Source organism: Ahaetulla prasina, chromosome 8, assembly GCF_028640845.1.
Source record: "Ahaetulla prasina isolate Xishuangbanna chromosome 8, ASM2864084v1, whole genome shotgun sequence".
NCBI lineage: Eukaryota > Metazoa > Chordata > Lepidosauria > Squamata > Colubridae > Ahaetulla > Ahaetulla prasina.
The window spans coordinates 34,751,295-34,777,837 of record NC_080546.1 but is presented as its reverse complement, the minus strand read 5'-3'; the positions used below and the strand labels follow the sequence as shown (position 1 = coordinate 34,777,837).

General features: G+C 34.6%; 1 protein-coding gene across 3 annotated transcripts in view; it reads right to left on the bottom strand.

The window, feature by feature from the left end:
* TTC29 (tetratricopeptide repeat domain 29) overlaps positions 1-26,543 on the bottom strand; it is a 126,458-nt gene that overhangs the window by 26,706 nt on the left and 73,209 nt on the right. For all 3 annotated transcript variants that reach the window (XM_058193940.1, XM_058193942.1, XM_058193943.1), the window contains 2 exons: positions 25,167-25,290; positions 22,138-22,369 (listed from right to left, as the gene is read on the bottom strand). In XM_058193940.1, coding sequence (XP_058049923.1) covers positions 22,138-22,369; positions 25,167-25,290 — 356 coding nt within the window. The remainder of the gene's footprint in view (positions 1-22,137; positions 22,370-25,166; positions 25,291-26,543) is intronic.

The following is a 26,543-nucleotide window of genomic DNA, read 5'->3' as shown; positions in this document are numbered from 1 at the left end:
CGAGACTCTCGCTGGCTAAAGGTCGTTTCCAATATTTGATCGCGTGGAAGGGATACGGGACTGATTTCTCCTGGGTAGATGCCTCCGGCGTTCATGCCCCTGACCTGGTGCAGGCCTTCCATGAGCAGAACCCAGCCCGACCGCATCCCGATCGTCAGCCCGGGGAAGGGCCCTGCGGTGAGGATAGTGTTGTGACCCAGGTTCCTGGACCCAGACTCCTGGACTCGGATGATTCAGAAAATGAGGAGAAGACCTGGCAAGCCCTGTTTCTCTTGAGCCCTCTCCTCCTGGCACCCACTCAAAGGGAGGAGGAGGGGCCGCACGAACCTGATTCTCCCGGGCCTTCTTCTGATTTGGCAACGCCCCAAGAACAGTTTTGGAGTGACGCAAGATTACGAAGACTTGATCGACGTGCGCAGCAGCGGAAGAGTTGGGACAAAGCCAAGTCATAATTGTCATGCAGTGACATCTGCAGAGACTATAAATAGGAGGCGGGACTTCCTGGTTTTTTGTCTTGGACAAAGCAATGAATTTGGCGCGAGCTAACTGTTTCATGGAGGGAAGAATATATTCGTGAGTAATTCTGGCCTTATCTATAATTTCCTCGTTATCTCCAGAAACTTGGCAGGCCCGTGGGTAGACGTGGCCAGGACATGTATCTATGTAAATAAAAGGGGAAAAAAAGGAAGGCCTCTGACGGACTCTTTGCTGGGAGTATTGGGGGAAGGGAAACAGAACACAGCCTGAGCCACACCGCGGCCCTTGATGTATAACTTCTCAAATTGTAACTGACAAGAGAATATTAATTAAAGCATTTCATATTACAGCCTTCTTTAAAACTGCATCTTTTCTAAACAAAGCTTGATTTGTTTTAGGGTTTCAGATAACCAATGGGTGAATGAAAGAGGACGCTCCTACCTTAGAGCCATATAAACCAGTTAAATTTTACATGCCTACGTTGCTTTGATAACTAGACAGGTGAAAGCTATAGTTTAATTTTATTTATTTATTTATTTATTTATTTATTTATTTATTTATTTATTTATTTATTTATTTATTTGTCACATCAGCATATATAAGCATAAGCAAGAAATAACTATACGATATATAAGCATATATATAAGCATAAGCATGAAGTAACTATATGAATTGGATACAATCAAAGAGAAGATATTTAATTTAAGTCCACTTAGGGCCACTTCTTAAAGTTACAGTTCTTTTCAGAAACTCCAATCATGGAATTTAAATTTTTCCAGCTGAAGAGACTTTATGGAATATTTTTTTCACAAATATATCAAGGAAGGCACTAGATAGGATGTGACAACCTATAAACTTGAATACATTGTTTTTACAATAAGTATGAATTAATGAACTTTCAGGGAAAAAATGTGATGGCTTAAGATACTACCAGTATCTTTGGGGGAAGCTGTGATATTTCTTAATGCAGATTTAAAATGAAGATAGAGAAATTCAAGATAGAGAAATAATAATAAAAAAGAATGTATTTTCTCAGAGCTGTAAAACTAGTTGTGTACAGTTATAGGTATTGGATCTAATGCATCAGAGATCACAGTAGCCTGCTTTGTAATCAGCATTTTTAGTTATTTGGGTATTTAGAGTAGTAAGAACCACATATGTCAGGAATTTTGTGCAATATTCCACATTAAAAAAAATACTTGGCACATGTACAAAGCTGTTATCCAAAAAGCTCACTGAACTTAGCTGACTACTCCCCGAAGAACAGTTTGCATGACATTTTAGCTAAAGAAAGCTATAAAAATAAACTGCAGTGTTGTTTTTTGGAAATAGTTCAGTAATGTTACTGTCTGTATTGTAGCACAAAGCCTTCCATATATTCCTACTGATCACACGAATAACACTGGTTAAAAATGCTAATAATCTGATGCATTTCGATTTTCAGTCTTTTAAACTTTTTTATCATTTATCTTACTGGAAGCAACTAGAGTTAATATACCAGTATTTAGTAAAATACAACCCAGTTAATTGAACTGGTATTTTGAAAACCCTAATATATTCTTGCTTCTATTCTTAAATTTCCCAATCTGCAGTTTTTAGAATTCCCACATAAATCACAGTACGTATTTACAAAATTCAGCAAACATAAATTCTATATTAAAGCCCAAAAAGACCAATTATTAAAGAAGTTAAAAACAGGATATTTACTTCTCTATTCCAAAATTACAAAAGCTGTCTCTAATATAAATTCTTATTTCAGACTTGAGTATTTATTAAAGTGCTGGATTATTTTTGATTATTTGACTACTTAAGTTACAAAATATTTCAAACTGAGGAAGACACATTTATTTAAACATAATACCAAAAAATTGAAAGTATGTGATTTCCACTCATATAATTTAACAGTCTTTATATTTTGTGAGCAGAATTTAAAACAGATTACAGTTTCAAAACATTTATTTTCAAAAGGCAAATTTTATTCAGTTATAATCCCAGGTTTTCAATTCATTTCACCACATAAAAATGCAATTTCCAGCTTGACAAGAACATGTATCCTTGGCCTGCAGAGATCTCATTTTTGTAGATCTTATTTATTTACTTAAGCAGATAAATGACTATAAAGATCTCTTCCATTATTCCTTACCTTTTCAAAAAGTGCTGAATTAAGAAAAAATAATCCCAAACTCTCTGTACATCTATGACACCCTAGTAAATCAAGGAGATGTTTGCCAAAGGTAATTCATATTATTTTTGCAATAATAAAAACAATCAATTATAAACATTCACAATCAATTATAATCACAAGTACAGAAAAAACAAAAGACGTAGCATTTAATCAAATGACAAAATAGGAATGAGAGAACAATTGCTTGAGGCTTAACAAACAAATTGGCACTAGGTGAATCTTGCAAGAAGAGCATTGCAGACATATAATGCCATCACAAAAAAGGCCTTGCTCCCTGGAGCTGAAGGAATTAGGCAGTAGAGCAGATGATGTAAGATGATGCAAGAAAAAACTGCTTTACTTGCTTCCACAAGACAAAGTCACTATCAATATATTCGTTACCAAGGTATATAGAACAACAATCTCTCTCAGCATAAGATAGCTTTTGATATTCTTTCTTAATACATAATAAATACCGAGTTCTAAAACATATCTGATTTGAAAGTCTGACTGAAGGAATAGATATATTCCCAAGGGCAAGGTATGCAAATAAAACTAAGTAAATTATAATCTGAAACAACTGCTATTTCCAAAAGAAAGGAAAAGAAATGTCAGTGTACATCCAGCATAGAATGCTGTTCAAGCAAAATTCCCAATATGTTATTACAAACTGACTTGATTTCATAAAACAGGCATAGCAAAACAAAGGAAAAAATGATGTTGGTGGGCTTTTCCTTTACCATCAGTGGAACCTATTGTAACTATGAAACCATGATGGAAATATTAGAGCTGCTATGCCTGAAAAAAAAATGCAATGATCATTTCATTCTTCCTGTCTTTTAATGCTCCAGGGTTTTGGAGACAAATAGGAGCAATAAGTTCATTTTGCAGAATTAATGCTGTAATTCTTTATCATAAGAGCAAAGCATTACCTCAATCTGATTTTTCTACAAAATGATTCAAAGTATTTTTAATGATGGCTCTAATTTGTTAACACCTCTTAAATTATTAATCCGCCTTTATATTCAAGTAGTTATTGCATGTCACAACAATGTATCTATGCAAAGAAATTTAATAGTATTTTCTGCATATCAGAAAAAGGCTTGTTCTACAAGATGCTATTAAAATTGATAATGAGCTAAATATTTGCTATAACAAAAGCTAAAATTACTGTATCAATCAACCTGAATGCTCTTATTCAAAACCTCATTAGCTTTTCCTATGTTTAAGTTGCATACTTGTTTTTACATACACCTCAAGTCTTTTATTGTTTGTCTTAAGACATCCACCTTTTGCTATTTTCAGTTGCAATAGAAATATTTTATGTTTTGTAAATAAACTGTATTATGAAATGCAGAACATACATAGAAAGCCACTATGATGAGCAACACTTTTCAAGTCCTAGGACATACTTAGCTATTTCAATGGGGAAAAAATGAGGAAAATAAGAAAATAAGAATATAGTGCTTTCAGATACATGTTTCCTATTTGTTAGCTTTGTTCGTTCTAGATAAATTTATCTGCCAACAAATAGGAAATATATACAGTATTCTTATTTTCCACATTATCTTTTCCCATTTAAATGGCTAAGTATGTCCTAGCAATAGAACTGTAGAACTAAAATTGTCCACTAAATATAACAGGACACATGTTAGGTTGAATAAAAGCAAAACAAGTAGGGAGGAAAATTTGGCAGTTGTCCTGTTAGAAAAGAACAATCCAAAGGAGCTTCTTGGAGGAGAAGCGAAACATCTTCTTCTTCCTCAGGGAAAAAACAATCCAGTTGCCTTTTGAAAAAGCACCTTCGGGTCAAAAGAACGGAGACTAAAAAGATAGCAACAGAAAAAGAACGCTTGCCATAGATGGTAGGGTTCTACCTCAAAAGCTGTTAGTCCCCTTGCCGTCAAATATGGTTAAGTGGAATCAAAATGAATCAAAGTATAAGAAATTGTGCCAAATTATTGTGTGAACTCTTATCATTAAAAAAGCACCAAATTATTAACTATTTAAAACGGGCATCTGATTTTGAGGATTCAAATTAACTAATGTAACTTCTATTTTTAAAAAAGGATAGATCAAGATACAGTAAATGGAGGACTTCCAGTGGCTCCGCTCTCTCCGAAGGACGCCCTAAGGGCGCCCGCGCTGGGATTCTGTAAAAAAGCTGGCGAAAACAGCGAATATCAGCTGTTCGCCAGCTGAAAGTACTGTCCCCGGTAAAGGGGAAGGGAAAGAGCAGAAGAGGGAAAGGTAGAACTCTCTAGAGGCCCCGCTTGGGGAACTCGAAGGGGAAAGTTCCCTGGAAATCCCTCTGCAGCAGTTCCAGCCCCAGCGTGTCTCTGCTTCATGCAGAAAGAGAAGAGAGCGACCACTTCTGCTTCAAGTGATTGTTATGGATATTTATAAGCAGACGGAATAAACACAGGAGATCAGTCATTTAAATTGCAAGTATTAAATCTGACTTCTATTTTTTTTTTAAACTTTTTTTTCTTCTTTCATCTACAATCAACATAATGAAATAAAATGGTGTTTACTTGCTGAGAAAGTGAAAGTGAATGGAGACTTTATCTTATTGTGCTGGACTGTGGACTGTTGGATTATTTTAGTTTGTTTAAGTATTTTATAAGGGGATTCTCAGCAAGAACTTTGCCATGAAGGTTCTTTCAGAAGAATGGATTCGTGACTTTATACAGGATTATACAGAAAGAATGTATTTAATTATTCAAAAATACGAATTGATAAAAAATGGAGACGTTTTGGATGAGAGTTTGGAGGAAATTAACCAGTGTAATCAGGACTTGGAAAATGGAATGGAGGAGATACAAACAAAAGTGGATAAATATGAAGATATGATCGTGAATAAACAAGTTGATATAAAGAAGCTTTTTTAAAAAAGTTTGGATTAAATGCCTGAATTTGTGCTACAGGAGGCTGTCTCCTGAAACGGAAAAATTCACAGGGTTAATGCTTTCCAAGAGTTCTCTTTTCGGACTGATGGAATATACGGCAGTAACTTGTGGATTCTTGGGCATAAGGAACTACTAGGAAATATTGCGACTGACTTTTCAAAAGGAGTAATGAAGGAAAGACAGAGAGACTAATGCATCAAAAAAAATGGCAAGAGACAAAGGTATTATCCTTGAAAGATATTTTTTTTTGAAATATTAACAGATAAAAATATTAGCATCCCTGAAAGACAATACGTGAGGAAGATCTGGAAGAAATGGGTTGATTATATGTTTTATATCTATCATAAAAGACTAGATATTTGGATTTATACTGGATTTTGAGGAGGAAGGACTAAAGTTGAATAGATATTGTAATTTCCTGTATTGAAATTTTATAATGTGTTGTACTGAATTTTAAATAGAATATTCTCGAAAGATCTTATGTAAGAAAGACTTGGGGGGGAAAATTATATGGTTATAGAAGCTATAAAGGAGATATTCTCTGAATTGGATTGGATTTTTATGCTTTAGCTGGTTTTAAATACTTTAGGATTAATTTGTTCTATTGACTTATATATTTTATTACTGTTTATTGTTAATTTTTTTGAAGGATTTTGGTTATGTAAGGAGGAAGTCAGAGCTAGAGAGGGAAAATGGGTATAATAGTTTTGGGGGAAATTTTTTTTAGCATATGTTTGTTTTATTTTTAACTATACCTTGTGCTTGTTCCGGGAAGTCGGGGGGGAGGGGGTTTGTGAAGGGAGGGGGGTTGGGGGGAAAGAGGGAAAAAAAATTTTTTGTAAAACTTTTTGAATAAAAAAAAAAGATACAGTAAATGGAGGCAGGTTAGTAGGAAAAAAATAAAATATATAGTCCTGAAAACTAGTAAAAACTAATCTGTCATGGCTTTTTAAGAGATAAAACTTTTTCTTTTACTATCTAATAGTTTGGATGATCCAACATATATTGTACATTTGGATTAAAAAAAGATGCAGTCCCTTACCAACTGCTTCTGAGCAAACTCAGGAGGATAACAGATTATGGTCTGTCATAGACTAATAACTAGTTAAAGAACTAGAAGCAAAATTTTCTCATTGGAGACACATACAAAGTATGATTCTAGGACGTACAATATAATGGACCAGAGCCTTTAAATGTTTAAATAAATGACCTTGAATTAGGAAAAGATAGAGAAGTACTGAAGTTTGCCGATGATGAATAATAATGAATAAAATGTTTAGAGTAATAAAACAAAAGTATGGTTGCAGAGAATTACAAAAGTATTTCTTTAAATCAGATAAATGGGTATAAAAATGACAAACTTCATTAACAAATGAATACTGGTCTAAAAAAATTCCAAGCTTTACATCTGCGGTGACAGTGACTGATCAAAAGAATCTTGCAGTTATAGCAGATAGTTCATGAAACTATCTGTCCACATAGTTTCAGTTCAGAAAAGAAAGTTAAAGGGAAGTTAACTACCAGTATGCTAATGCTTTATATTGCTCTATAGTAAAATCACACTTGGGGTACTGTACCAATTCTAGTCATTACAGAATGTAGAAAGCTATTATGGAGGTAGAAAAGATGCAAAAACTGCAAGCAAAATTACTTGCAATTTACCTACAAGACAAGACTATAGTGATTGGACATATTAGCTTGGACCAAAAGTGGTTAAGGGAAGAAATGATTAAAAATAAGAATCTTACTCTGTTAGAGTTCAAGATCACCCACTGAAATTTTGGACTGGGAGCAGATTCGTCTAAAACCATGCAGTATTAAGCTCAACAACTGTTCTTCCATTCTGTCCCTAAGCAAATCTTCTGTGGAACAGAGCAGTAAAATGCTCTAGTGCTTTGTAGGTACAAGAATATTGTTTTAAAATAAATTAGAGATAAATGAAAGTATAGGGAAGCTATATTTAGTGATTATCCTATTTGAAGTATATAAAATTAAATTATAAATTACATAATTCCTCTTAGAAATGTATTTTCTTCTGTTGAGCATTTTATTATTTGAAATTTCAAGGCAAATTGCATATAATTATGATCTTTTTCTGCTTGCTTGGCAGATCATTCTTCATAACTGTTACTATTAGGATGAGTAGTTAGTAATTAGCTTTGTGGTATGTTCCATACCGCTGTCAGTTACATTCAGCATTGTAATGAGTCAAAACAGTCTAGCCTTATGACAATACAAAGCTACCTTACATAATATATTGCATTTAAGACAAGAAACATGAACAGTAGAGCAGAAGAACACTTGATGTGTGAACCTTCCAAAGAACTCCCATTCTTAGGCATCAATTCCTAAGAAGAGTTTTTCACTCCTCTGAAAAAAAACAAAATACCTTATCCCACCAGACTTGAAATCCTAGGCTTAGAAAACTTAGAACTCCGTCGCCTTCGACAAGACCTAAGTTTAACTCATAGAATCATCTATTGTAATGTCCTTCCTGTTAAAGACTACTTCAGCTTTAATTGCAATAATACAAGAGCAACCAATAGATTTAAACTTAATGTTAACCGCTTTAATCTAGATTGCAGAAAATGACTTCTGTCACAGAATCATCAGTGCTTGGAACATTTTACCTCTGTGGTCTCTTCCCACAATCCCAAAAGCTTTAACCAAAAACTTTCTACTATTGACCTCACCCCATTCCTAAGAGACCATAAGGGGCGTGCATAAGAGCACAAATGTGCCTACCGTTCCTGTCCTATTGTTTTTCTTTTTTCTTCTTATATATATATATGCTTATACCTCCTTATATTTCCTCATATATATGTTTATATACTATATAATCTTTTTTTTTTTAGTAAAAAAGTTTTATTTCCATTTTCCAACAACCTATTCAATATACAGTCTCTTATTCAACATTAGTCATTAACTTTCATTTGTTACTTATTCGGACCTGCCCAGTACCACTTCCTTCCTTAACAAACCTTTCCTCCTCCCTTCTCTACTTTCTTCTACTTTCTTCATCCTTCCTCTCCTTCGCTTTTCTACATCCTCTCCTCCTTCCCTACTCTTCTCTTCCACCCTTTCTAACCCTTTCTCTTTCCCCTTTCTTCTTCCTCTCCTTTCCCCCTTTTCTTCCTCTCTCTTTCCTACCTACTTTCTTCCTTCACTCTCTCCTCTCCCTTTCCATTCCCTTCTGAAATGGTAGCTGAGCAGCCCCGATTTCATTTCAAATTATTTCTATTTCTTAATTACATATCTTCAATCATTCCTTTACATTGATCCTTCATCTCCCCCCCCCTCTGCCCCCTTCCCCTCCCTCCCCTCCCACCCCGAGACTTCCCAGAACAAAGTACAGGGTATAAGATTAACAATCATAAATTAAAATACAACATAAGTCATAATCCATAGTCACTCCTCTCTCTAAGACCTTAACTCCCCTTCCAGAAACAAAAAAGTACATTCTTCTTCCAGTCCATTATATATCAGTCCATTCCACTCCTAAAATCTTCAGAATCTTCCAATTAAATTAGTATTTCCAGTTCATCAATAAAATATATAGTTTTTAATATCCAATCTTCATCAATTAACACCAAATTTATATAAATCCATTCCACTCCTGAAGTCTTCAGAATCTTATAGTTTTTAATATCCAATCTTCATCAATCAAGACCAAGACGATATTCCATCTTCCAGTATTCATCAGAAATTCTTTTATAATATACCTTTCTTCCTTAAACAGTGTCCCAAATATAATTCATATTTCCAGCTTAAATTCTTACATTTTTATCCAATCTCCAAAAATAAACAATATTCTATCTTCTCATATCTTTAATATCAGTTACATAAATCAAATAACATTGCTAATATTAATATTTCTTCAATTTACCTTACATCTGTCAAATAACATTATTAAAATTATAACTTATATCCAAAATATATCAATTATAACAATTAAATTCTATTTAACCAAATACCAACATTACATCCATAAATTTTTCTATCTGTCCTCCAAAAGTTAAACAATATTCCATCTTCCCATTCCTTTATACCTCACATATATCAAATAGTAACACCTTATACCCAAAATAAGTCAGTTGTAAAAATTAAACCCCATTTATATATATATATTTTTAAAAAAATACCATCAAAATCACATCTTAAGCATTCTTCTTCCCTTTGTCTTCTATCTTTGTCTTCTATCTTTCTATCTTTTCCACCATCTGCTCCCCAATCAGCTTAACATCTAACAATAAAGAATTTCCAATCTTTAATATATTGGTGTAAAAATCTCTTGTTTAAAAACTTATTAAGAAAAGATAAGCCTCCAAAAGTTCCTATAAAAAAAAAATTCCATATTTGAAGTGAAGAAGTTTCCAAGATTTTAGTAGTTAGTTCTGTTTGCTTAAGAGCCATTCTTAAACTGTAAAATCTACCAAAAAGAGGGGAAAAAAATTCAATAAACTTTTCTTCTTAAACATTGTGATAAAGAAAAAGGTAAAAAGAAAAAAAATCATTAACAGTTCTTATTCATTCCATTTAAAAAGTAGCTTGTTATGTTCTTCTCTTCCTTTGTCCTTTTATAGTTTCACTTTCCTTTGTATATTGCAAACGCCATTTTAAATCCACTCAAGTTGAAAGTTAGTTCAAAGGAAAGCTATTTAAGAGCTGAAGTTAAGATTTATTACTTGCAAATTCTTGCTAGTCCTCCTACTTTGTTCTGTCTGTGTTGAGTTCTCTTTAAAAATAAATCTTGGCACAGAGATGGTCGCGGCTTCTCGTTCTGTATAAACAGAAGCACCCTGGGCACGGAGCTTCGTCAGGCTAAAGGGGAGCTCTCACCCTTCGATCCCCTGGTTAAATTCCAGGGACTCCCGGGGAGCTCTACCCAAACCTGACCACTCTTCCCTCCCCCTTCTCCCGGGGGAGAGAATTCCAAACCGTTTGACAGCCCACTTACTCTGTCAGGGACGGTTTGACGAAACCCAGGGCAGACGATCCCAAAGGAACGTCCACGAAGCCTGCGTTGTCAGCGGAAGTCTCTATATACTATATAATCTTTAGTGTGATGCTTATGTATATTGTTGTGACAAAATAAAAAAATAAAAAAACCATAACAATGCCAAAGTGAAGAAAGAGTATTAATATCATGGCACAAATAGTGTAATCACAAAAGTTCCATTCTTCATACTCACTTCATATTTTATGCACAACTATACAAAAATGGATTTGCTTTACAATTTCACTTATTCTCCTCTTTATCTTTTACCCCTGCAGATGTCTATGCTCCCATCTCATGTTAGACCTAGGATGGATGGATGGATGGATGGATGGATGGATGGATGGATGGGTACATATTCACCGTAATTCTGAAGTCAATACAAAATGACTAAAGCAACATTATCCAGTAGCAGCTGCACCAGCCTAGAAAAGTGCCTCCTATAATTTTCATATAAATAATTAGATTAACTAGTTTGAATATTCTGCAGTCTCACTACTTTATCTGAAGGTTAAGATAATACACATGAATCATTGTTAGAAGTGAAACATTTAATAGTTGCTGCTATGTGAATTTTTTTAAAAAAATAAATCCTTCTTTAAAGATTGTTAACAGGATTATAACTTTGGAGCCAAGGGCTAAATTGTTTGAGATGATTATGCCGGTCCAAAGAATCCTTAATATCCAGCAATAGGTATTTCTACTCTGCCTATGGTGCTAGGTCAACATGAGAAATATATACAGGCGTGTTATATGAATTCACAAGAAAACGATGGCAGGGAGAAGAATCTTGTTGATTACACGAGATAATTACATAGTGAAGCATAATTGATAAATATTTTTCTTCTCTCAGTAATAATACAGTAAAATACCATAATTTATGGAGACAGAATTTTTTTTTTTGTAGATAGAGGTACCCTACTGTGCGGATTTGGCAGGCCCTCATTAGCAGTATGGGAAAAAGCACTGGGGCTTAGAGAAAAACCAAAACCATATTCCCATTTTTTCAGCATCAGAGTGAGCCTTGGTCCATGAAAAAAAGTCAAGATTCAAGACAATATAATTTTCACAATTATGACAAGCAGAATGTAACTATTACTACAGGATGATCTGCTAGTTGTTAATAAGAAAAAAAGTGAGCTTGTTTTCAGGTTCTTATTAGAATTTACTAACCTGAATAAACTGAAATACAAATTTAATTTTTACATAAATGTATAAAATGGAAAGCCTTACTAGATATCTATATTTAAAGCATTTTTGTCAGAAAAATAACATAAATAGGAATATTCTAATTTTATTTAGCTCCAAAGATGAACATATATTTGTTTGCCAATTTCTGCCAATATTATTTATTTCTTTATCCAAGCTCTACAAATACTATACTGGTATCTTCAAGAATAGATCTGGTTGGTAAAAGCTCAATTTTTTTTGCCCCAATTCAATTATTGCATTCTTGAACTGCAATGTATTCATTTGTGGGCACTGAGTCAGCCAGTGGGAGGGTATTGATTGGAATATAATGTCATGTGAAGCAGTGAGAGTAAGATGAAAAAGTGTTTGCTGCTTAACGGGTTGGTATTAAGTAGGTGGGAATGGCTTCTAATTAGCCCCAAATTGCTATATTTCACAGTTTTCCTTCTTTCCCTCCTCCTATGGCCACCAGCTGCCAATCTCCCTCTCATTTTTTTTTTCAAATTTTGTATGTGGAGTTCATTGCTCACTGCAGTGCAAGCCTTTGTTTCAAAAAGAGGGCTCCTAGGGTCTCAGCTGCTGGGGTACAGCTTGCTGCCTGCGATGAGTAGCAACTGTCAGTTTATTTTATCTCAGTCTTTTCATCATTCTGCTGAAACTGGTCGAGTGAAACCACCTGAGAGACCTGAGGATTCAGTACCTACAAGTCATTAGCCAGGACTGCTTAGTCTCTCCCTACACAGCAAGTCAACTGAATACAGCCTAAAATACAGTCCACTTTAACCCTATGGTTTCCATGATATTTCATTCTGCAAGGGCATCTTTTCTTTAATATATCTAAAATGAAAATTAGAAATGTTTCTAGTAGTAATTAATAGCACGCAAGATCAGCAAGCAAGGTCAGCTTCTGATGTCGGGATTCTGATTTTCTGTGCATAATCGAATCACCCAATGTTTATCACAGCAAAATTTAGTTTAATTTAATGATGGGAGAATGCTAACATTAATTTTGCTGGAGGATTCTTTATCAAATTAGGCATTCATTTATATAAATTATGTACTAGAGTAAGAAACAAAAAGTTTATTTACAGATCAGCTACATTTTCCATTTACACTTTTTTGATTCTGGTTTTGATCTTTGCAGGAGATCAAAAAACCTGACCTCACATGTTGCTTTTATATTAATATTAGCAATTCTTTTGCAATTAGCTTCTTGATGAACTGTGCATAATGGCAGCAACTAATACCTTTACTCCCGTCAGAGTTTAACAATACAGAAAATGAAAAATGTGATGTTTCTTGCTTAGTATGAAATGTTAAAAGAAAGGGACCCAGCATTTTTTAATAAACATATGCATACATGTATTTTACTGTAACCATAAAGAAATTAGTAGGTAGGTAATTGTAAGATATCTCAGCTATGTGTTGGCCCAAGTGACTTGACTTTAAAAAAATATCACCTAAATTTACATTTTCTTAACAAGGCCTTTGGGGAGATCACATTTTAGATAACCAGCTCGCTTGTTTTGGTTCATCTAATATAATTTTTATATAATAAAAAAGACATAAATAAAATATACGTGTGCATTGTGCATTCACTCCAACACACAGGCATCATTAAATATTAAATATCACCCAATGTGCTCTAGGATTGAAATACCAGGAAGAAACTGGTTTAGGGTTTGGAGATGGCCTAGTGGGCAGCAGCAGAGTATTTATTATTTCACAGATGTAAGGTGATAGCCTCATTCTGGGAAAGCACAGTTCACAACATTGTGTTCTAGTTTGTTTTTCTTCAAAAATGTTCTAAATCATTTGGAACAAGCCTGAGATTTTCTGAAATAAATGAGGACATTAGAATTTTTAGCCACGGATATCACTTTAATAAAAGGCCTAACCAATAATGATTAGACAATATAATTTGTCCAAAACATTGGGCCAGTTCAAATGTTTCTACAGATCTATGTTTGAATCCTCTGTAATTGCTTCCGAACATCTCTTACTGCCTGTACTCTTTGCATATAGATCAACCATTCCATCCATTATATGTTAAACATTGAGTATGGAAGTCCCACAAAATGAAAGTACAGAAAGGTTAGCCCAATTGTTTGGATGAATTTATTCCTACTCTGCCCAAATAAGTAAGTTGCATGCATTTGATCTAAACTCTTCTTTCTAATGAATGTTCTTACATTTTCCATTATGGGCAAAAGAGAAGCACATCCCTCATTGCTCAAAAATAGAAAAATGTAAAAGAAATGAACTGGTTGAAGATATTATTATGGAGGGCAAAGTAATTTGTATAGGAGAAGAAATGGGAATTGATTATTGTTTTTGTCAAATGATGAGGAAGGAATAAGTATAAGAAATGTAAAAAGAAAGAAAGAAAAAGGGAATAGCAGAAATAGAAAAAGACAGAGAGAAGTGGGAGAAAAGTTTGTTCTTCATTTCTTCCTTTTTTAGTGTTCATTGCCAACAGACCCAGAAGGCACGAAACTACTAAAGAAATGTACTAATGTTGCACCATGTAAAGACAAAATTATAAATGAAGCATAAAACAGATGAAAGAACTTTAAAAATGTAAAGATAAAGTATTTAATTACAAGATATAAAAAGGATAGGTGATGTTTTAATGTTCATAAAGTAGCAAAAAGGACATATATTACAATTAAAATGAGAATAACTAATTTTTTTTTACAGAAAGGAAGTACAAAATATTAGGCTAATAATTAGTAATGGTATAGTGAAATAATAGAGTGCAAGACATGCCTCTGAATATAAAATTGTGTTTTTCCTTCATAATTTTGCTGGACCATTAGAAAACTCCTCTCCCACCCCAATATAGCAGCAGCAGTATCTTGAGTATATTTTCTTTCTTTTTATATACAATTTTATTAAGGATTTTGATTATAATAATCAAACTAAACTTAAGAAAGAAAATAAAATGGAGAGTAGAATATGTTTTCAAACTTATTCTGAAGGTCTTAGCTCAGAAGAATTAATGAGTAATTTCCAAAAGTTATTAAAAAGTGAGGTTTACAAATTTGATTTCTTTTTAAAGAAATGCCTCTGCCATGGTTGTGAGAAACTTGCTCTCTGCCATGGTTGTGAGCAAGTTGGCTAATCTTGTCTCCTGGCACTCAAATGCAAGGAAAACTGCTGTCCTCCAGTCTCCTTGCAGAGAGCAGCCATCTGGAGTGTATGTGGATTACTTCCTCTCATCTCTTTATCTGGAGAGTTTAAAGGAACCAGTCTACTCAGACGTTTCTTGGTTTTTATTGCGATCATTGGCTACACTTTCACAGAGCTGTCTCAGTTTGCCATACTTCTCCCAGAAGTCCAGTATATTTTTTTGTTTCTGGTAAGTGGGATGAGCTTCAGTTTCAGAAATGAAACTGAAAGTCAGTTGCAAAAAAATATTTAATGAAAATTGCAATTGACTTTAAATTTTATTTTCACACTAGTTTATGTGGTCTATAGTCCCCAAACTAGATACTACCCCGGGTTTTCCTGAAAATAAGACCAGGTCTTATTTTGTTTTAGGCCCCAAAATAAGCACTAGGGATGGGTGTCATTTCCCCCCCATGTACAGGAGGCCCACTTCTGCTTGTTCACAGCAGGGGAGGAGGCCGCATGGGGTGCTAGTGCTGCCGCTGCATGGCAGGGGGGTGAAGCTGCCTCACATGCCCCACACTGGCTTACCTAGGGCCCCGGCAGCCAGGCCACCCTTGCCCCGACACCTGCCTCGCCTCATGGTAGCGGCTTCAACAGCCCTGTCCAGCAGGACCCTGCATGGCTGCCAGACCACTTCTACTTGCTCGTGGCCACAATGGAGCAGGAGGCCAAGCAACGTGCCGGTGCTGTGGCCACCAGGCAAGGTGGAGGTGGAGCTTTCCCACACACCTTGCACTGGCTTACCTCAGGGCCCCTGCAGCCAGGCCATCCACATCCCAACATGAGTCTCGTTTTGCAGCTGTGGGACCAAGACACCACTCAGCCTCCTGGCTGCGAGCAAGCAGAAGAAGTCAACCAGTGGCTATGTGGGTTCCTGTTGCACATGGCTGCTGGTGCTGCCACCGTGAGGCAGCTATTGGGGTATGGATGACCCAACTGTGGGGGCCCTGAGGTAAGCCAGTGCAGGGCATGTGGCACAGCTCCAACAGCACCCTGTCTTGCCTTGTGGCTGCGGCACCATGAGCAATCAGATGGAATAGGTGGGTGACCAGTTGCGCAGCAACATATTTTTTGTTGTTGTTAGTTGTGAAGTTGTTTCTGACTCGTCATGACCCTATGGACAACGTTTCTCTAGGCCTTCCTGTCCTCTACCATCCTCTGGAGTCCATTTAAGCTCACACTGACTGCTTCAGTGACTCTATCCAGCCACCTCATTCTCTGTTGTCCCATTCTTCTTTTGCCCTCAACCTTTCCCAGCATTAGGCTTTTCTCCAGTGAGTCCTTCCTTCTCATTAGGTGGCCAAAGTATTTAAGTTTCATCTTCAGGATCTGGCCTTCTAAAGAGCAGTCAGGGTTGATCTCCTCTAGCACTGATCGGTTTGATTGCCTTGGGTCCAAGGGACTCGCAGGAGTCTCCTCCAGCACCATAGTTCACAGGCCTCAATTCTTTGGCGCTCAGCCTTTCTTATGGTCCAACTTTCACAGCCATACATTGCAACTGGGAAAACCATAGCCTTGACTATACACACTTTTGTTGGCAGGGTGATGTCTATGTTTTTTAGTATGCTATCTAGATTTGCCATAGCTTTCCTCTCCAGGAGCAAGTGTCTTTTAATTTCTTGGCTGCAGTCCCCATCTGCGGTGATCTTGGAGCCCAGGAAAATAAAATCTGTCACTACCTCCATTTCTTCCCTATCTATTTGCCAGGAATTGAGAGGGCTAGATGCCATGATATTAGTTTTCTTAATGTTAAGTTTCAAGCCAACTTTTGCACTCTCCTTCTTCACCCACATCAAGAGGTTCTTTAGTTCCTCTTCGCTTTCTGCCATTAGAGTGGTATCATCTGTATATCTGAGGTTGTAAACATATTTTACTGTCATTTTAATTACAACAGCATGTTTAATGAAAAGAAATCTTTTCTTAGCCTTCACTTTAGATCTTTAATTGATTTAATTTTATCCCATAGTTCAACTCACTATGTTTTTTTGAGACAATCATACTAGAAAATAGAAAAAGAATGTTATAGGATATGATATACGAGTTTATGATGCTGTCAAGGCTGAGAACCACTGAACTATAGAATATGTAGAGTATATGTCTGGTCCTGGAATCTATTAAATAAAGTATGCTTACAGGCTCAAAATCCACAAAGCATCAACCTATCTGTGTAGAAATTTCACCTCATTCCATTATCAAATAGAAAAATCATTGATAATTTCTTCTTTTTTTAAAAAAAAAAAGCTTTAAACTTTCCAGGATAAATTTTGGGCTAACTTCTTAGACTTGTAAAAGATCTAACTTCAGTCAAAAATACATTGGTGCTTAATAGCAAATACTTTGCAACAGAAAACTCCATTGTATAGATGAAATAAATTAGTTTTCATTGTTAAGAGAATTATTGTTACATATAACAATATGTAACAATAGTGTAACAATGTAACAAAGTAATTGTTACATTTTAATTCGTTTTAATTGTATATTTTGTATTTTATTCTGGCTGTACACCGCCCTGAGTCCTTCGGGAGAAGGGCGGTATAAAAATTTAATAAATAAAATAAAATAAATAAAATATTATTTCATAATCTCTTGTAAAGAAATCAGGAGATGAAATAAATGTAAATAAATGTATTTTTCTAAATCTCAGGACATCTAAGTAAACAAAATCGCTATAAGGCAGCACTATAAGGCAGTACATAAGACAATCACTATAAGGCAGCACTATAAGGCAGTACATAAGACAATATGTACTGCAATAATAATCATTTAAAAATATTTGGACATGCCAAAGGAATTCAACAGATTTTTACTGCATCTTGCCATCAAACAATGACTGCAATATTGGTAATAACAATGTTTTTTATATCCTAAAACCTAAGACAAAAGTAATATGATGCCAGAAGGGTACATTTTTAAAAAAGGTAATTAATGAATTATCTAAGTAAAGGATATACCGGAGTTTTAGGTATGGGAAGGATAGAAGATGGTATCACTTCTGTAATCATGTCATCATGCAAAATAACATAATTTTCATCATTCGTGTGATGAACTCCTGATGCAAACTGGTATCAATGTAGCTTCTTTCAGATGCCTATAGTTTTTTATTAAAACATCTGATCTGTTATCACACCAGCACTGAATTCATTTTTTTAAATTTAAAAGCATTACCAATTTGTGCTTTGGTATTTAAAGCCCTTTTGAAACATTATTTGTATGCATCTGAAGCTTTTACATTGTAGAAGAATTATCTTTAAAATCTTACAATGTAAAATTCTTATTAAAAGAGCCAGTTTTGTGTACTGGTAAGATGTTGGCCTAGGAACTAGGAGACTGTGAGTTCTAATAGCATTTAACAATAGCACTCAGACTTATATACTGCTTCACAGTGCTTTATAGCCCTCTCTAAGCTGTTTACAGAGTCAGCATATTGTCTCCAACAATCTGGGCCCTCATTTTACCCACCTCAGAAGGATGGAAGGCTGAGTCAACCTTGAGCCAGTGAGAATTGAACTGCCAAAATGCTGGAAGCCGGCAGTCAGCATAAGTAGCCTGCAGTACTGCATTCTAATCATTGCGCCACCCCAGCTCTGGCTGGGTGACTTTGGGCAAGTCACTCTCTTTCAGCTCAGCCCACCCCACAGGGTTGTTGTTGTGGGGAAAATAGGAGGAGGAAGAAGTAGGATGTATGTTTCCCCCCTTGAGTTATTTATAAGGTAATAAAGTTGGGATAAAAAAATCTAAAAAATAACAATAAAAAAAAAAGTTCAGGCTAGTGAGAAGGTAGCCTGATACTAATGTCTAGAAAATATTTCTAGCACATCATTCCAAATATGCTGCAATAGGTTCTGGCATATATCTGAACTTCCCCCGGGTTTACGCCAAATACCTGACCTTCGGACATTCCGTCGCGAACTGAAGACACATCTTTTTATTCGCGCGGGGCTGGCTTAAATTGATTTTAACAAATTTTTAAATTCTTAGAAATTAATTTTAAATGGGTTTTTTTAGCTTATTATATATTTTACTTCTCAGGCCAATTTTAAAATAAGTTTTTTAACTGCATTTTAAATTTGTATATTGTACCGTCTGTTTTATTCTTGGGGCGGTATAGAAATCAAATAAATAAATAAATAAATAAATAAATATAGGAGAACAATGCTACTTCCTCTTGTCAGGGTTCCGACCGATGCCCTAATTAAATCATGAGCCTCAAGCCAAGTTTTAAAAGAAAGCCAGTTATTTATTAGAAGCTTCATGTCGGCATGTTCGAAGTGAAGCCAACTCTGACCTCACTTAATTTACATCCCGGCTCTGACCGTTTCCCTCCTCCCCTCCCAAGGTATGTCATCAGTCACATTCTCCAATGAAGCAATTTCATGGGTTGTAGAGATCATTCCCTCCCAGCCACTGTGGATAACCACGGAGATGGCCTTGACAGAAAGTTGGCTGCAATGTGCTTTTGTTTTGACTGAAGTGCTCCCTTGCTGCAGCTGCAGAGTTTGTTTTCCCATCTCCCTTCCCTATGGCAACTCGAGAGCAGGTCAGGGATGCTTTGCGAGTTGACACTTCTTTTTTCAAAAACTGATGAGATAATTTTTTAATTATTTCTTTCTTCCAATAAGATGTTGCAAATCTATAAATGCCTGAGTTGTTTCAATTGTAAATTACATTATCCAATCACAAATATGTATTGAAGTATTGAAAATGATGTACAGGTAGTCCTCAACTTAGAACAGTTCATTTAGTGATCATTTGAAGTACTGAAAAAAGTGACTTATGATCATTTTTCACAGTTATGACCATTACAGCATCGCTACGATCGCATGATTTATATTCGGCTGCTTGGCAACTGATTCACATTTATGATGGTTGCAGTGTTCCAGTGTCATGTGATCCACTTTGGCAACCTTCTGACAAGTAAAATCAATGGAGAAAGCAGATTCACTAAGAACTGTGTTACTAATTTAACAACTACAGTGATTCAGTTAACAGATGTGGCAAGAAAAGTCCTAAAATGGGGCAAAATTCACTTAACAAACTTAGCAACAGAAATTTTGGCCTCAATTGTGGTCTTGAGTCGAGGACTACCTATATTGCATTGTATTGTATTGAAAATATTGTATTGAAGGATCATAATAAGTTTTAATGAATTTGTTATTTCTTTCCAATATATCATCTAATAATTTTTAATTAATTTTTCTAAATTTAAAATTACAATTTTTGGCTTCTGGGTGGCGCCACCTTTCTCGCTGGGTGCTAATTTATGGCACTCCGCATTGAATATGGTAAAAGCCGGACATAACAACTGATCCCGGCTTGATTTCCCTCTCTGGTTGAAAGAGAGAGAAAGAGCAAGGGGGGGAAAATGTGGTAGATTCCCCTAGGGGCTTTGTTTTTGTAATGCAAAGTCCTGCAAAGGTCGAATCCCCTTACCCCTCCCCCAACCTCCAGTATTCACTGCGCTCCTGAAAAAGCAGGAAAAGAGGAAGGTGTCCACTTCTGCTAGCAATTGATTTCTTTTTGTGGTTACTAAAGCAGGCGGAACAAGTGTGAGTGAACAATTATTGGTTTGCAAGTATTTTTGATTTTCTGACTTCTACCCTTTTTTTTTTAAAAAAAGAGAAATTTTCGCCCCCCCTTCAGTTTCGTTTTAGAGAAACTGAAAGCAGAGCGATACATCAAAGGGAGCTTTGCTGTTGAATCGAAACTGAATGGAGATTTTATCTTATTGTGTTTGACTGTGGACTGTTGGATTATATCACGTTGTTTAAGTATTTTACAAGGGGATTCTCAGCAGGAACTTTGTCATGGAGGTTCTTTCAGAAGAATGGATTTGTGACTTTATACAGGACTACACAGAAAGTATGTATTTAATCATTCAAAAATACGAATTGATAAAAAATGGGGACGTTTTGGATGAGAGCTTGGAGCAAATTAATCAGTGCAATTATTCGGAAAATGGAATGGAGGATATACAAATAAAAGTGGATAAATATGAAGATTTGATCGTGAAGAAACAAGGTGTTGTAAAGAAGTTTTCTTTAAATAGTTTGGATGAACTGCCTGAATTTGTGCTACAGGAGATTGTCCCTCAAATGGAAAAGACTCACAAGCTTAATGTTTCCCAAGATTTCTCTTTTTGGACTGATGGAATATACGGCAGTAATTTTTGGATTTTGGACATAAGGAATTACTAGGAAATATTGTGATTGACTTTTTAAAAGGAGTAATGAAGGAAAGACAGAGATTAATACACCAAAAAAAATGGCAAGAGACAAAAGTATTATTCTTGAAACAAGGTTTTTTTAAAATATTAATAGACAAAAATATTAGTGTCCCGGAAAGACAATTTGTGAGGAATCTGGTTTGGATCTATACTGGATTTTGATGAGGAAGGACTAAAGTTGAATAGATATTGTAATTTTCTGTATTGAAATTTTATAAGGTGTTGCACTAAATTTTAAATAGAATATTTTCAAAAGATCTTATGTAAGAAAGACATGGGGGGGGAAATTATATGGTTATAGAAGTTATAAGGGACATATTTTTTGAATTGGATTGGATTTTTATGCTTTAGTTGGTTTTAAATACTTTAGGATTAATTTGTTCTATTGATTTATATATCTTACTATTGTTATTCTTAATTTTTATTTTTTATTTTTTTTTGAAGGATTTTGGTTATGTTAGGAGGAAGTCAGAGCTAGAGAGGGAAAATTGGTATAATAGTTTTGGGAGAAAATTTTCTTAGCATATGTTTGTTTTATTTTTAACTATACCTTGTGCTTGTTCCGGGAAGCCAGGGGGGAGGGGGGAGGGTATTAGTGAAGGGAGGGGGGTTGGGGGGAAAGGGGAAAAATTTTTTTTCTGTAAAACTTTTTGAATAAAAAAAAAAAGAAATTACAATTTTTAAAAATTATTTTTTAATTATTAGAGAGCAAAAATAGTTACACCTTCTTTTCCATACTCTTTTAAAATTCTCCCATCTATCAATTTAAATGTTTGGAGTAAAAAATGAGCCAATATCAGGAACTTTAAGCTGAAAATGGTAGCCTACTATTTTGTTAAAGAATGCTTAATAAAAGGTACAAACTATTAGTGTATCCTAGCTCCATAGAGATATGGCTATGCCAATCGGTTTAACTCAGCAAGTAATTTAATAAAACTATGCAAAAAATGACTTAACTACAAGGACAATGCAACACTAATGCGTTTCATAATGTGAATCTTACCCAGTGTAAAAGGGTCAATGCACGTGTCACTTCTGTTTTCTTTCCAGTCTAGCAGGCACTTGAGGTTGATGGGATCTGCAGCTTCTATGTGAGTGTTAACTTTCAACATCAAGCTATGAGCTTTTCCAATGCCACAATATACCTTTATTTCATTCATGAGGGCCAAATCAGGGAGAACATTTGCTGCTTCAAAAGCCAGACTGAAATATTCACAGGCCTTGTTGTAATTCCCCTAGAAAAAAGAAACATCCTTCAACATTCCAGATTCTCACTTGCAGCTTCCAAACTATTTCTACAACGATTCCAATAAAGAATTGCAATGGTTGGGGGTGAGGAAAGAAATATGAAATTAAAACTGAAGTAAATCTCATCATTATTGTTCAGGAATAGGATTTCAGGGTGTTATTTAAATGTCATGTCACCTTTGGAAAATAATGGGACGGGACGGAACGGGAAGGGAAGGGCAGAGGAGGGGAGGGGAAGAGTAGGAAAGAGTGGAGTGGAGTGGAGTGGAGTGGAGTGGAGTGGAGTGGAGTGGAGTGGAGTGGAGAGGAGAGGAGAGGAGAAGAGAAGAGAAGAGAAGAGAAGAGAAGAGAAGAGAAGAGAAGAGAAGAGAAGAGAAGAGAAGAGAAGAGAAGAGAAGAATGCTCTTAATAGAAGTTAGAGTGCTGGCCCTGAATGGAGAACTTGGTTCAAATCTCAGCTGATCAGTGATAGCTTAGACTAATCATACCTTTCCATTCAACCTATGTCAAGATTTGCTAAAAGAATATAATACATGCAGAAAGAAAAGAAATATATACAGTATATTCCAAATTCCTTGGAAAAATTATTAACTCTAATCTGAATAAATAAATCTATTCCTGCATAATTTTATTTATATTTATAAGTAATATAATAAAGTAGAATGAATATAGAATACATGATCTGTTAATCAAACAGTTCAAGTATTATTGATATAAAATATAAAAGAGTAAAATTACAATAAATAAAACATTATCAAGTCAAATTACTATTCAAGCCAGCAATTAAACACAACAGTATAAGTAATTTCAAAAGAAAAAAGCCTGTGGGAACCAAAAACGTTTATATTCTAGATAGTAAATCTCCTGCTTATTTTAGTCTCACAATAAAACACAGATAAGATCATCCTTCAGCAACCTCAGTGCTTTACCACAATGTACCACTTTAGAAAGTCTTGGTAAGACCACACTTGGAATATTGCATCCAGTTTTGGTCGCCAAGATATAAAAAAATGTTGAGACTCTAGAAAGAGTGCAGAGAAGAGCAACAAACATGATTAAGGAACTGGAGGTTAAAATATATGAAAAATGGTTGCAGGCTTTGGGCAAGTCTAGTTTAATGAAAAAAAGGACTAGGGATGATATGATAGTAGTGATCCAATATTTGAGTGGCTGCCACAAAGAAGGGTCAATCTATTCTCCAAAGCATCTGAAGGCAGGACAATAGATGGAAACTAATCAAGGAGAGAAACAACCTAGAACTAAGGAGGAATTTCCTGACAGTTAGAACAATTAATCAGGGGAACAAGTTGCTTCCAGGAACTGTGGCTGCTCCAATCCTGCACATTTTAAAGAAGAGATTGGACAACAATTTGTCTGAAATGATTTAGGATTTGTTTCCTGGGCAGGAAGTTGGACTAGAAGACCCCCAAGTCCCTTCCAACTCTATTATTCTGTAATTCTATTCTGATATGGAACAATACCACTAATGTATGCTAATATACAGTATATACTTGATTTAATTGTACATCGATCTCACCTTTCTATACATATTAGCACAATTTCTCTTGAACATTTTAGAAAAATTTAAAAAATGGAAGATAATTAGGATATTGAATTCAATTAATCTCTTGTTAATTTTTTTGTGGCACAAGTTGATTTAGACCAGTGATAAAAAAAATTGATTACGAAGATAAAAATATGGGTATTAAGTTTTATTATAAATGGAATGGAATTAATCACAAACTTTCTATATTGTATTAGTGGTTGTAAACATACCACATTACCAAGTTTTGTGGCAATGTCCAATTAGTCAACACTTTTGACAAAAAAATTGGAAAATTGTTCAACAATCCTTCATAATAAATCTTTTAATATCTATAGTTCTTATGCACATAGGCAAACAACATTAGATTTTCCTTCAGTTCATATTATTGCAAAACATTGGACGGCCAAAATATCTATTTCACTGGATCAGGGGACCTGAAAACCTGCCTTAATTAAACAATTAATGTAACAAAAATATGTTTGGAAAAATATCTACAATCTAGATCAATTTTTTTTATTTTGTCAGCATAAGGCTTATAGATTACTCTGATCTATAAAACTATTGTTTTGGATAGATATATTGAATATGAATGTTCTCAGTACTGAAGATCACAAACGTGACTACAGACACAGTTTTTGTTTTGTTACTTTTCCTCTTCCTCCCTCCTCCTCCTCCTTTTTTATTTGACAAAATAATATATAGCTAATTGGGAACTGGTACAGAAATTTCTGAATTTATTTCATATGCTTATATCACAGCAGCTTTGTTCTGCAGAAATTAAAGCTTCCAAACAACTCTTGGCAACAGTATAATAAGATAGAATAACCTGAAGTAGAACAAATCATTATATAGCCAAAAGTTACTGAGGCAAGTTCAGTCTTAATTAACACACATATACATAGTATCAGCCTAAAGCAACACTTTTGATATACTTCACACACTGTTCACTACTTCGCTGGAACTAGAAACGATAATCTGAAGTGCCTAATTTAATAGTACACTTTTAAATATTGAGCCAATTTTTAATCAAATGTCATAAAAACTGAAATATTTAAAAACGTATACAATCTCTAGGATTTGTTATTATTACAATGGAGTAAAAAAAATTGTAAAATTCAGCAACAATATATTTAGATTGCAGATGTGTGGTGGTAAAATGTTTTAACATTACATGTATATATTAATACTGTTTCTGACTGATGTAATAGTATATGGTATGTTATTAAATTAATACTTACACTTTCATTGTAAATGTTTCCGAGGAATGTATATGCATCCACAAGACTTTGGCTCTGCTGAATATTCTTGGCAATGTCCATGAACATTTCCAAGAACCTAATAGCTTCATCCTTTTTCCCCTGACTAAGGACAAAATATTTATTGAAGAAATTCATATATTACACAAGAATAATATATAACTGAAGATCCACCAAAAAATCTTGTTTTTAAAAGTTATAGGATGTAAGTATGAGTCTAATACAGAAGAAAATGATAAACAGCAACTGCTATAGGATAGATTATTTCAAGATATAATGACTGCTTTTTAATTGATAATCTTATACTATCTACCATTGTTACACTGCAATACATCATCTCCAATAATCAGTTTAAAATAACCTACCCAGAGTTCATTTCCAAAGAAATGCTTAATGTTGGAAAACCAACATTAAGATTTTTGCATCTTTCTTTTTAATAAAGAAAGCTATATTTACAACACTTCTCCCATCAGTATTGCGATATAGCCAAACCTGTTTGTGAATAAACATGATTTAAATACTTGCCTTTAACCTGAGTGCCTAATGCAATGGTTCAGATAATAAAATATGAAGCTACAAATAAACCACAGCTTCTACACTAATATAAAAATAATATGAAAAATAATATCTATTTGTAATTGCAAAGGAATTTTCTATTTAAAATATAGGAGAAAAACAGTAGATACAAAAATAAAAATGTATAATGCTCGAATCTTGCATGCAAAACATAGATCTTTATGAGATTCTAATACTGTTTTTTAATATGTTCATGTGATTAAGATGAACCAAACTAATTCAGTAGGGAACTCAGTTATAGATATAGTGCTATCTATAACTAAAAGTAAATTCTACTAATTTCCATTTTTCAACTGTAGCTTAAAAATTATATGAGATAAAACTAATGTATTTTAAAATTTTGCAATAAAATGTATTGATTTGAAGTTATTTTATTACATTTTGGAAAGAAAAAGGCCATGATATATTATGAGGATATAAAATGCATTGCAAACATTTACTGCATGTCAAAGGGTTTCTAAAGTTTAAAGAAGAACCATGTTTTGAAAGCTATTTTTTCTTTGAAAGAGGAAGAAATCAAACATTTCCACACAGAAGAACTGAACTGATTCATAGAAGTTAAAGAACAAGGTTAAAATGTTATACAAATATTAATTCCAGTTTTTCTAGTTTTCTATATGCAGTGCACAGGTGCAACTTGAACAACATATTATATGGTATAATCACTAGATTCATTCAACCAGGCCTTAGAGAGTTAAAAACATATATTCTGAGGAAAGTACTCTTCGGTCCAAAGAATGAGAATGAAACTGTGCAGAATATTTGTGTATCAAGGTGATTCCA